The sequence below is a fragment of the Leopardus geoffroyi genome, chromosome B1 (assembly GCF_018350155.1).
Source record: "Leopardus geoffroyi isolate Oge1 chromosome B1, O.geoffroyi_Oge1_pat1.0, whole genome shotgun sequence".
Taxonomy (NCBI): domain Eukaryota; kingdom Metazoa; phylum Chordata; class Mammalia; order Carnivora; family Felidae; genus Leopardus; species Leopardus geoffroyi.
The window spans coordinates 172,374,768-172,385,544 of NC_059327.1; the positions used below are offsets into that span (position 1 = coordinate 172,374,768).

The 10,777-nt window shown below is 38.2% G+C and overlaps 1 protein-coding gene across 1 annotated transcript in view; it reads right to left on the minus strand.

Moving 5' to 3' along the window:
* The window catches only part of UBE2K (ubiquitin conjugating enzyme E2 K), a 69,012-nt gene extending 58,521 nt beyond the window's left edge, over positions 1-10,491 (minus strand). The window contains exon 1 of the mRNA XM_045474987.1: positions 10,093-10,491. Coding sequence (XP_045330943.1) covers positions 10,093-10,155 — 63 coding nt within the window. The 5' untranslated portion in view covers positions 10,156-10,491. The remainder of the gene's footprint in view (positions 1-10,092) is intronic.
* Between the last annotated feature and the right edge of the window lie 286 nt (positions 10,492-10,777).

Sequence of the window (10,777 nt, forward strand, 5' to 3'; positions counted from 1 at the left end):
GGAGTCTGGAGCTTACTTCAGATTCTGTGTCTCCCTCTCTCTCTCTCTCTCTGCTCCTCCCCTGCTTGTGCTCTGTTTCTCTCTGTCTCTCAAAAATAAATAAACGCTAAAAAAAAAAAAAAAAAGTTAGGGAATATAACCTATATTTGTTCCTATAACTAAGCATTGAATATCTTTAAAATAATCAAAGTAGGAAAAGATTTCTTAAACAAAATACAAAAAGCATACCATATAGGAAAAGATAGAAAAATGTGACTTCTTGCTTTCTTTCAAGTAAATTCTACCCCCAATGTGGGGCTTGAACTCACCCAAGATCGAGTTGCACACTCAACTGAGGCAGAGGTACCGCCCAAAAAATGTGACTACTTAAAAATTAAACTTCAGTTAGATAATAAATGACAAAGTTAAGCAAAATAAGACAGTCATAAAAGGACAAATAACATGTAATAGTCAAATTCATAGACAAAAAGTACAGTGATGAATTCCAGGACTGGGCAACAAAGAAGTAAAGAGTTTTTGGTGGGAATTTCACAGTTTTACAAGATGAAATGAGTTCTGGAAATGGATGGTAGTAATGGTTGTACAATGTTAATGAATGCCGTTAAAACTGTACACTTAAAAATATACAAGATGTTTAAGTTTTACATGTATAGCATACCACAATTTTAAAAGAGCACAAAAGTTAAAAAAAAGTCACATAATGTAAATACGTATAAATACATATAAATACATAAAGAATTTCTGCAAATCAATAAGAAAAATACAAACTATCCAAATTTTTTTAAATGGGTAAGGAATGAAAACACTAAATTCACAAAAGAACGCCTAATGGCCAATAAACACAAAAATATGCTTAATATCTCTACTGGTGAAGGAAATTAAAATTAGAATAAGCTACAATTCCACATCCATCAGACTGACAAAAATCTGAGTCCTTTTTTTTATGCTTATTTAGTGTGTGTGTGTGTGTGTGTGTGTGTGTATGAGAAGGGAGGGAGAGAGAACGAATCTTAAGTGGGCTCTTCACTATGAGAGCAGAGCCCCACATGGGGCTCAATCTCTCAAACCCCAAGATCATGACCTGAGACAAAATTAACAGTTGGAATCAAGAGTCAGACGCTTAACCAACTGAACCACCCAGGGGCCCTGACAAAAATCTAAGTCTTACAAATGTCAGGTCACCAGAACCTATACACCACTAGAGAAGTGTAATGATACAATCATCCATAGAACAATGAAGCAACACCCAGTGATGTAAAAGATGCAAAACACACACAGATCCTGCAATTCTACTTCCTAGGAAAATTCTTATGTGCCCAAGAAAACATAATAATGTTTGATTTTTTCTTTTTTTTTTTTCTCTTTTTTTAAAGGGCTAAATGTTGAAAGTTCATGCTGCCCATTGAGAATGAATAAAGAAACAAACAAAACCTGATGTGGAATTCTACATAATTTAAAGAACTAAAGCAATATGCATTGCCATGGACAAATTCTAAAAAAAAAAAAAAAGGCTAAGAAGAAAAGTTGCCAATTTAGAATATTAGTCAACTATGAAAAAAATTTTTTAAACTTTTAAAAACACTAAAAAGTATTTTTACACTCAAAAATACTATGGTTTCAATAGTAAAAACAAAAGTATGAATGGAAAGGATATAGGCCATCTTCTGCACGTGATTACTTCTAAGAGAATGGAATAGGGAAAAGGTTACAAAGTGATCTTCATCTGTATGTTTTGTTTTATTTCTTGGGGGAGAGGGGAGAGTTAATCTAGTATGAGAGAGTTAAGATCTGTTAAATCTATACCATGGACATAAAAGATGTTATGTCTTCTAAACTTCTGTCTTCTAAACTTCTAAGTGTAAAATATTCCATAATTTAAAAAAAAATCTTTAAAAATAATGAGCAGGAAGCAAGCAGAAGATATGATTGTACACTCTTTTTTACACCTTAATCAGTAAATGTCTGGGAGTCAGAGACCTGGTTTCAAACCCCTCTTCCACCAATAAATTGCTTGATACTGAGTAAATTATTTAGTTTCTGCAGAGCTCCAATTTTCTAATCTGGAAAACAAGAATAACATCAATCTCATAAGGCTGCCATACACATAAAATGGCAGACAACATGCATTCAACTATAGGTATTTATTATTTTAAACTTGTAATAAAAACAAAGAACTAAAGGAAGAAAAAGGGCAAGAATTTTGGATGAAATGAAGTTATCTCATCTCAGAATTACTAAGAGACCACCACGGATGTTAGATGGATGTGACTGCCACTTTCTAGCTTCCAAGACCCAATTTTAAATTAGGAATTAAAAAAAATTTTTTTTAATATTTATTTATTTTTGAGACAGAGAAAGAGCATGAACAGGGGAGGGGCAGAGAGAGAGGGAGACACAGAATCGGAAGCAGGCTCCAGGCTCTGAGCCATCAGCCCAGAGCCCGATGCAGGGCTCGAACTCACGGACCGCGAGACCGTGACCCGAGCCGAAGTCGGACGCTCAACCGACTGAGCCACCCAGGCGCCCCTAAATTAGGAATTTAAAAAAATAAATAAATAAATAATAAATTAAGAATTTTACGAAGAGACTGAAGATTACATAGACCATAGAATTAGAATCTGGTTTTCTTAGTTCAGTTCAAAGCAACCAAAGCCATATCAAGAAATCCCAAATAATCCACTGTATTATCTGAAAGGCTTCCAAATAATGTATTTCTTTTTCACTTAAAAAGATCACATTTTAACAAACTCTTCCCCAATTTTTAACTGTCTCCTAAAGAAAGATTAACACCTTGAGAACAAAACCCAGATATATTCTTCTGAATTCCCCTTGGCCACAGGTTGTTTGCAAACAGATGACAAAGAATCACTATCAGAAGTACTAAAGCTCCTTCATCTTAAATCTTTTCTTGAGGCAAATTCTCATAGAGCTATCACTACACCACTGAAGGATCCAAGAACAACAATAAGCAGAATACGAACATATCACTAACTTTGGTATCTTATAGGCTATTCATTTATATGTCCTAGGCATTGATCTAAGCACTGTACAGATGCTCTTAATCTTCCTACATTCTTACAAATAAGAAAACTAAGATACAGAGTCAGTGCTGCAGGTTAAGTGTAGAAAAGTCAGGACTCAAATCAAATCAAATTCTGAAGCCCACGCTCTTAATCACTAAGCTAAATTTACTGTATCATGCTTACGGAGTGAAATATCTCTGCCTCCTCCCAAATTTAAGTTCTAACACCGAAAGGGGAAAAAAAAGCAAGATATACTTAAATACAATAGCCAATATTAAATTGTCACTCTTACTTGAAGTTTTATTAGCATTTATAGTATTATTCATGAAAAAAAACAGTACCAGGACACCTGGGTGGCTCAGTTGGTTAAGCATCTGACTTTGGCTCAGGTCATGATCTCATGTTCATGAGCTGGAGCCCACTGGGCTCGCTGCTGTCAGCACAGAGCCCGTTTCAGATCCTCTGTTCCTCTCCTCTCTCTGTCCCTTCCTCACTCTCTCTCAAAAATAACATTAAAAAAAAAAGTCCAGGGGCGCCTGGGTGGCGCAGTCGGTTAAGCGTCCGACTTCAGCCAGATCACAATGTCGCGGTCTGTGAGTTCGAGCCCCGCGTCAGGCTCTGGGCTGACGGCTCAGAGCCTGGAGCCTGTTTCCGATTCTGTGTCTCCCTCTCTCTCTGCCCCTCCCCCGTTCATGCTCTGTCTCTCTCTGTCCCAAAAATAAATAAATGTTGGAAAAAAAAAAAAAAAAAAAAGTCCAGTAAAGTGACCATATATAAAGGGTGGAATGGACTGGTATGCAAAAAGCCTGGGTTAGTTAACCAGATCTGTGACACTGAACAACAATCAATCTCTCTCTAGGCCTGTTTCCTGATCTTATAGATGAGGAATTTGGCCTAGATGTATGGTGTCTTTCAATTCTAATACTCCATGCATTTTAACATGTTTTCTAAGACACTATTATATGTAGCATATAGTATATATGAGTAGATATATATAGTACACTATTAATTTAAATTCAAATTAACATACAGTGTAGTATTGGTGTCAGGAGTACAACCCAGTGATTCTTCACTTACATACAACACCCAGTACTGATCCCAGCAAGTGCCTTCCTTAATGCCCATCCCCCCACCCACCTCCCCTCCAGTAACCCTCAATTTCTTGTTCTCTGTATTTAAGAGTCTCATGGTTTACCTCCCTGTTTTTATCTTCTTTTCCCTTCTCTTCTCCTATGTTCATCTGTTTTGTTTCTTAAATTCCACTTGAATGAAATCATGTATGTCTTTCTGACATTTCGCTTAGCATAATACGCTGTAGTTCCATCCGCATTGTTGCAAATGGCAAGACTTCATTCTTTTTCATTGCCAATAGTCTGCTGTACACGTTATGTATGTGTATGTATATATATACATATACACACCACTAATACATTTTTTGAACAAATATTTTAAAGATTATCTTTTGAAAACCTTCAAAATTAAAACACATATAGTATACACTTGTGTCTATTCTTTACTCAAACATATTTAAAGTTAATCTGTGCTATTAGAAGTCAGGAAAGTGGAGCACCTGGATGGCTCAGTCGGTTAAGTGTCTGACCTTTGGTTTCAGCTCAGATCATGACCTCCGAGTTTGTGGGTTTGAGCCCTGCATCGGGCTCCACACTGACAGTGTAGAGTCTGCTTGGGATTCTCTCTCTGCCGCTCCCCTGTTCCCATGCTCTGTCTCCATCACTCTCTCAAAAAACAAGTCAGAAAGTGACTAGAAAGGGGCAGTTGGGGGTTCCTATGGTGCTTATAATATTGTTTCAGATCTGATCTGGGTACTGGTCACACCTTATTGTTAAATTTTACTTTGATATGAAAAAGGTGTTTTTTCCTAAAGATAACAGTGAAGATACTTAGGTGCTAATTCCACAACCGTGTTTACAGTATATCAGGGCTGTGTATGCAATCTTTCAAAATATGTAAATGTGTCTCTTGCCTAATTTTCGCCAATCATCTCTGCTCCCTAGTTCCAATTCAGGTGCCTACAGAAAAAAAAAATGTACTTATAAATTCCAGTATTCCTGTAATTCCTCTGGCACTTTCTGAAATTTGAGGTCAGTCTTAACCTTCCTTTGGACCCTAGCTCAAAAACCTCCCTCCAATATTGTACACCTGAAACTAAGATAACACTGTATGTTAACTAACTGGAATTAAAATGAAAACTTAAAAAAAAAAAAAAAAAAAGAAAAAAAAAACCCTCCCTCCATACACACACCCTCAGAACTCCCATAACATTTACCCTTTGTATTTAACTAAGTTTTAATCTATCTCCAACCAAGTCTCTTGGGGCTATGGTCAATATGCTCAATAACTGTTAATATCATTATTTACTGGAAAATAAGAACACATATTCTTTACAAAATGGTGACATGCTAGGGAATCCCCTATGCATTTAAATCTATGCCTGATCAGAGACGCCTGGGTGGCTTAATCGGTTGAGTGCCCTACTTCAGCTCAAGTCATGATCTCATGGTTCGTGGGTTCAAGCCCCACGTCGGGCTCTGTGCTGACGGCATAGAGCCTGGAGCATGCTTTGGATTCTGTGTCTCCCCCTCTCTCTGCTCCTCCCCCACTCATGCTCTGTCTCTCTCTCTTAAAAATAAACATTAAAAAAAAAATTTAAGCTATGCCTGATCAAAATCTTTATAATAGTGAAATAAAACAAGAAATGCAACCCAAACAGTATTATTGAACCAGACTTTTTTTTTTTACTCAATCAAAAGCTTTCCTCACTCAATCCACACAGAGAACCCCATAACGCACACCATTTAAGTTATACAGAGCTGTAACTTATGTAACTGTGAAAGCAAACCACTTTTGTACTCTTATTAAAAATATCGTTCAAATTCTGGTTACATTCATTTTCAGCAGGGAATTTCACCTTTCTCTTTAAATCAAAAAGGAAAAAGTTTACAAGAAAAAGATGATCATTAATTTACAAAGGGAAAAACTTAAAGTCTTAAAAACAACATTCAAAGCTAGTAATAGCCATGTTATAAAAATTTTTTGTACCTTTACTGTTCATTCATCCTTTCAATAAATTATACCACACATCTTACATAGTTAATAGTCTGAAACGTTCTTCTAAAGAGTTTTTTCTATAGCAGTGGTTCTCAACATTTGGCAAAGTCTGCAGACATTTTTAGTTTATAACTGGCAGGAAGGGTAGGGAGGAGGGTTGGCTATGCTACCGGCCACCAGTGATAGAAGCCAGGGATACTGCTTAACATCCTACAACTCAGAGAGCCACCCACAGCAAAGAATTCATTATCAGCCTAAAATGTCAACAGTGCCCAAAACAAGGAACTATGGTCTACAGTAATCAAGACTTTAACTTCTAAAGATTTGCCTACTAGCTCTATAGATAAAATATATTAAATTTAAAATGACACTAAATACAAAATCCATTTAAACACTTAAAAGAAAACTTACACAGTAACAGTTTTCATGACACCAATTTTTAACGCCACAGATTTAAATATTCCCTATTGGAATCCTAAAAAGAATGTTAGCAAAGTGCAGCTACAATATGAAAAAACTACAGGTAATATATAACACAAAAACAAACAACAGTACGTGCATTGACCTAAGGGCATTTTACTTCACTGAGCTTCAAATTTAAAAGGATTTTGCGTATTGAAATGCAAGTAAATCTTTAATTACAGGTAACACTTATTTTAATGTTTAAACTATTAGATTGGTTTAAATCCTTTAACCAGTAACACAAACCAGTCTCAACTATTTTTAAATAATTAAAGTATGCCTATCCTTGGAAAGTCATGACAGTGTGATACAATATAAAAACTAGGAGATCTAGATCCAAACCCAAAACCTGTATGTTTACAGACAAATATCTAACTTCTTTGAATCTCAATTTCCTCATCTAAGAAATAAGAAATCTAATTTAAAGAATTGTTCTTGAAAATTAGCAATAATGCATAAATAAATGGTACTGAGAGCCACTCTACAAATAGTGGTTATTGTTAACAGCAATAATAATTAATAACACAATCTGTGAATACAGATTATAGTTTTATTATATCCTCACAATCAACATTTATGTAATTCGACTCATAAAGTAACTATAAAAGGTACTTTAATCAATTTCCCATTCCTGGCAATTTGAAATACTACTTAAAATTCACACAGATTTAAAATTAATGTCTGACACATAAAAGGATGATTTCCAAACAGTCTCCAGGAAAAAAAGGCCTAGATGCCTTTATTTATTAAGTAAATAACATATTTGCATGTCTCAAAATTCAAAAAGGATCCTCTGATGCCAGTTACCCCAGACACCCAAATCCTTTATACATAACTAATACATTTTAGCAATTTCTCCTCACTAATCCTTTCACCCGCAGAGACAAATACACATATTTCCTCCTTCTTCCAACACAAATAGTGGCCTCCTCCACACTATTCTGCACCTTGCTTTTCACATTTGATTTATCTTGGAGGCTATATTTTAATTAACACACTCCAAGAATGCCCACTTATAACTTCTTAAGGTCAGAATCAGCAGATATCAGCTATCTTTATAAAAGAACTTAAAAAAAAAAAAAAAAAAGCCCTTAAATCAGTCAGTATTCTTAGTAAATACAAGCATATGAAACAAACTTTGTGAACTGGAGATTTACATAGATGACATGATGAAATACTTGATTTCTTGACCAGACGCTCAGAATACTGCATTTACACACTTAATAAGGAAACATGTGGATTGTACAAGTCCTTCAAAGAGCTCCAAATAAAAAACCAACATAATACACTTATAGAACTGGGCCTACTAAAATAGGATGAAATACAATATTGGTTAAAATAAAGCTATTTATTGGTTATAATCCAGATTAAATTATTTGACCCTTTCCTTAATGTTCTTTGCAACTTCTTTTCTGGAAGAAGTTTCCTTCCAAATTTATAAAGGCACTCTTCTTAAAATAATTTGTGTTTGCATTTCCTGTTCTCTTCGTCTGAAAAACTATAACGCTTACGAAGCCAGCCCTCATCATCCCTTACATATAAAGAGCAGTATTATTTTAACAATAGGCATTGCGAGAGCAATACAAGATTTTTTAAGCTTTAATTGGAAGTACTAAAAATATGGTGAAAGCCTCCTCATATAAAGCAAAGAGACCATATGAATTACAAGCAGCAACTTGCCATTTTTAAGTAATAAAAAATAAAGTATTAGAAGTCTTACGTTAAGTTTCAGGCATGTACAACTTTATAGAAAAAATGTTTTAGGCTGTTGGCAACAGTATTAGATGAATCTTTCACTAGGAACATATATGTCAACTGTGCTGGAATATATTTTCTTGCAAATAAAAAGTTAGAATCATTGTTTCACTGTTTATCAGTACAGACATTTATGACCCTATTTCTGCACTGTACCACAAAAAATACAAAGTCATCCTTCCATTCAGAGTTTTGGCACTTGAACAAATACAGAGGTCAGAGTTCATACACATGCTCTGTAAAACAGATCATTATTTATATACTACAACCTTCAGTAAACCTGCTAGTATTTGTTATTTTTAAGTAACTTTAAAGAATTATATTCTCCAAGTCTAATTGGAAAGATAGTAACTGTAGAATCAGTGATATAAAGCTCAAGTGTTATCGTTTATGTTAATTACTCATCACATACTTAGAATGCTGAATTTCACAAATCTTTGGGATTATCAAAGTTCAACATAAGAAAAATACAAATAGCAATGATACATTCTATAATGGTATGTGACATCTTGAAAATAACTATTTCAGTATTACTTTTTCATCTCTGTTAAATCCAAGGAGGAAAAACTTGACATTCTTGTTGATTTGGGTATGAAAAATTGTACTGATAATTGCATAGTTTTGAGTCAAATCACTAGGATGTTGTGAATATGTTATATACATAAATATGGCCAACACTAAAGTATTTAAATTCCTCAGGACTCATAAACAGCTTGAGACCAAAAAAAAAAAAAAAATTTTTTTTAAATAATTTCAGGTTACATCGGGATAAACCTACTCAATAAGGAGATATAATAATGTACTAATATCTGGTGAAATCTCATGTTTTAAATAGGGCTGTTTTTCAAAAGTAAGAAGTTAACTATGAGGGACATCATAATGAAGTTTCATGGCACAACCCAACAGTCACAGAGGCATTGTGTTAAGAGAGACTCTGATATGTAACTTGTAAACAGTATTTTGAAATAAGCTACTTATACTCTCCATTATTTTTTCCTAACGAAAAATATTTAAATGCCTTTAATACACCAAACAACTTGCCTTCACCCAGTCAAAAAGATTTAGATGTCAACAGAAGAGGCCTAGGAATTGGGGGGGGGGGGGGGGGGGGAGGGTGAAAACGAGATAATCTAATTTGGAATTAATTTCCTACCTCAGGTGAAAATTCCCTTATCCCCCCATTCAAATAAAATAGTATTCCTTATGTCTCCTCTTCTCTCCCAACACCGAACTAAGGAGTAACTCTGATCGTCTCTTTTCATCAACACCTAAGATCCTTTACCGTTCCTTCGTTCCTTCCCTAAGGAAAGGGGGGTGGAGGCCAAACAGGCTATAATATAGAATACCCTTAAAAGTGTGGGCCTTTAAGCAGCGCGGCTCTCCGGATCCAGTTACCACCTTTCCCCTTCCCCCAACCCACTTCCCGGGTTTTCTCAGGCTCGGCCTGCTCCCTCCACACCCTACAGCCACACTTCCAGCTGTTGCCACAGCCTCAGGGCTCTCTCTAGAGCTCACACCCCTCCAAGAAGTGCCCCCTTCTCCATCTGCCCCCCAAACCGTGTTCCTCTCCAGACCACCCGCCCGCGAGACGGTCCATCCCAGGGCCCGGGGAGGGGAGGGGAAGGCGACGGAAGCAGGCAGGGGGAGACTGCTGCTTCCCCACAGGCAGATGGGCGACCGCAAGGAGGGCCACCCAGGGGTTACCGGGGACATTGAAGTCGCTACAGGAAGAACCCTCCCACCCTGGGCTGAGGTGGGGGATGTCCGGGAGTTCATTTCTGACCTCCTCGCTCTTCAGCACCTCCTTGAACTCCCGCTTGATTCGCTGCACCGCGATGTTGGCCATGTCTCCGCCCGCAGCTGATTCGTACCCGCCTCCTCCGCCACCGCTACGACCACCGCCACCGCCGCCACCTCTTCCACCACCGCCTCCTCCCTCGGCGACTCACACCCGAGCACACGAACGCTGCCACCGCCACCCCGGCCGCCGCGCTCTCCTCAGTGTGGAATCACCTCCGCGCCGGCCACCAAAATGGCGCCGGATCCGCGCATGCGCAAGACGCTGACCCGGCCGAGCGGCGCAGCCGCTCCCGTTGTAGCCCCATACGCCTCAAACGCTAGCCCGCGCCGCGCCGCGCCGCGCAGCGCGTCTCTGCCGGAGCTGCGGCCGCGTGGCTCCGCCCTACCGGCGTCTGGGGCCAGGAGGGTGCGGCTTCCGCGCTGGCCAGCCTTGCCCGGGCCTCTTGGGTCCTCTCCTGTGCCTCCGCCCCTCTTCGAGCCTCTGTGGTGTGGTCGCCGCTTCCAGCCGTGGCCTCTGACTGAAGGCTGAGCCCGACCTAACGGGTTCACGCGGCCCCACTCGGCTGTGAGCGCCGTCCTGACTCAGCCAGTCCCAGAACCCACGGGCTTAATGTGCCTGGTTGTGTCTAGTCTATAAAAACACCATTCCAGAACTCGATCTGGCCCAT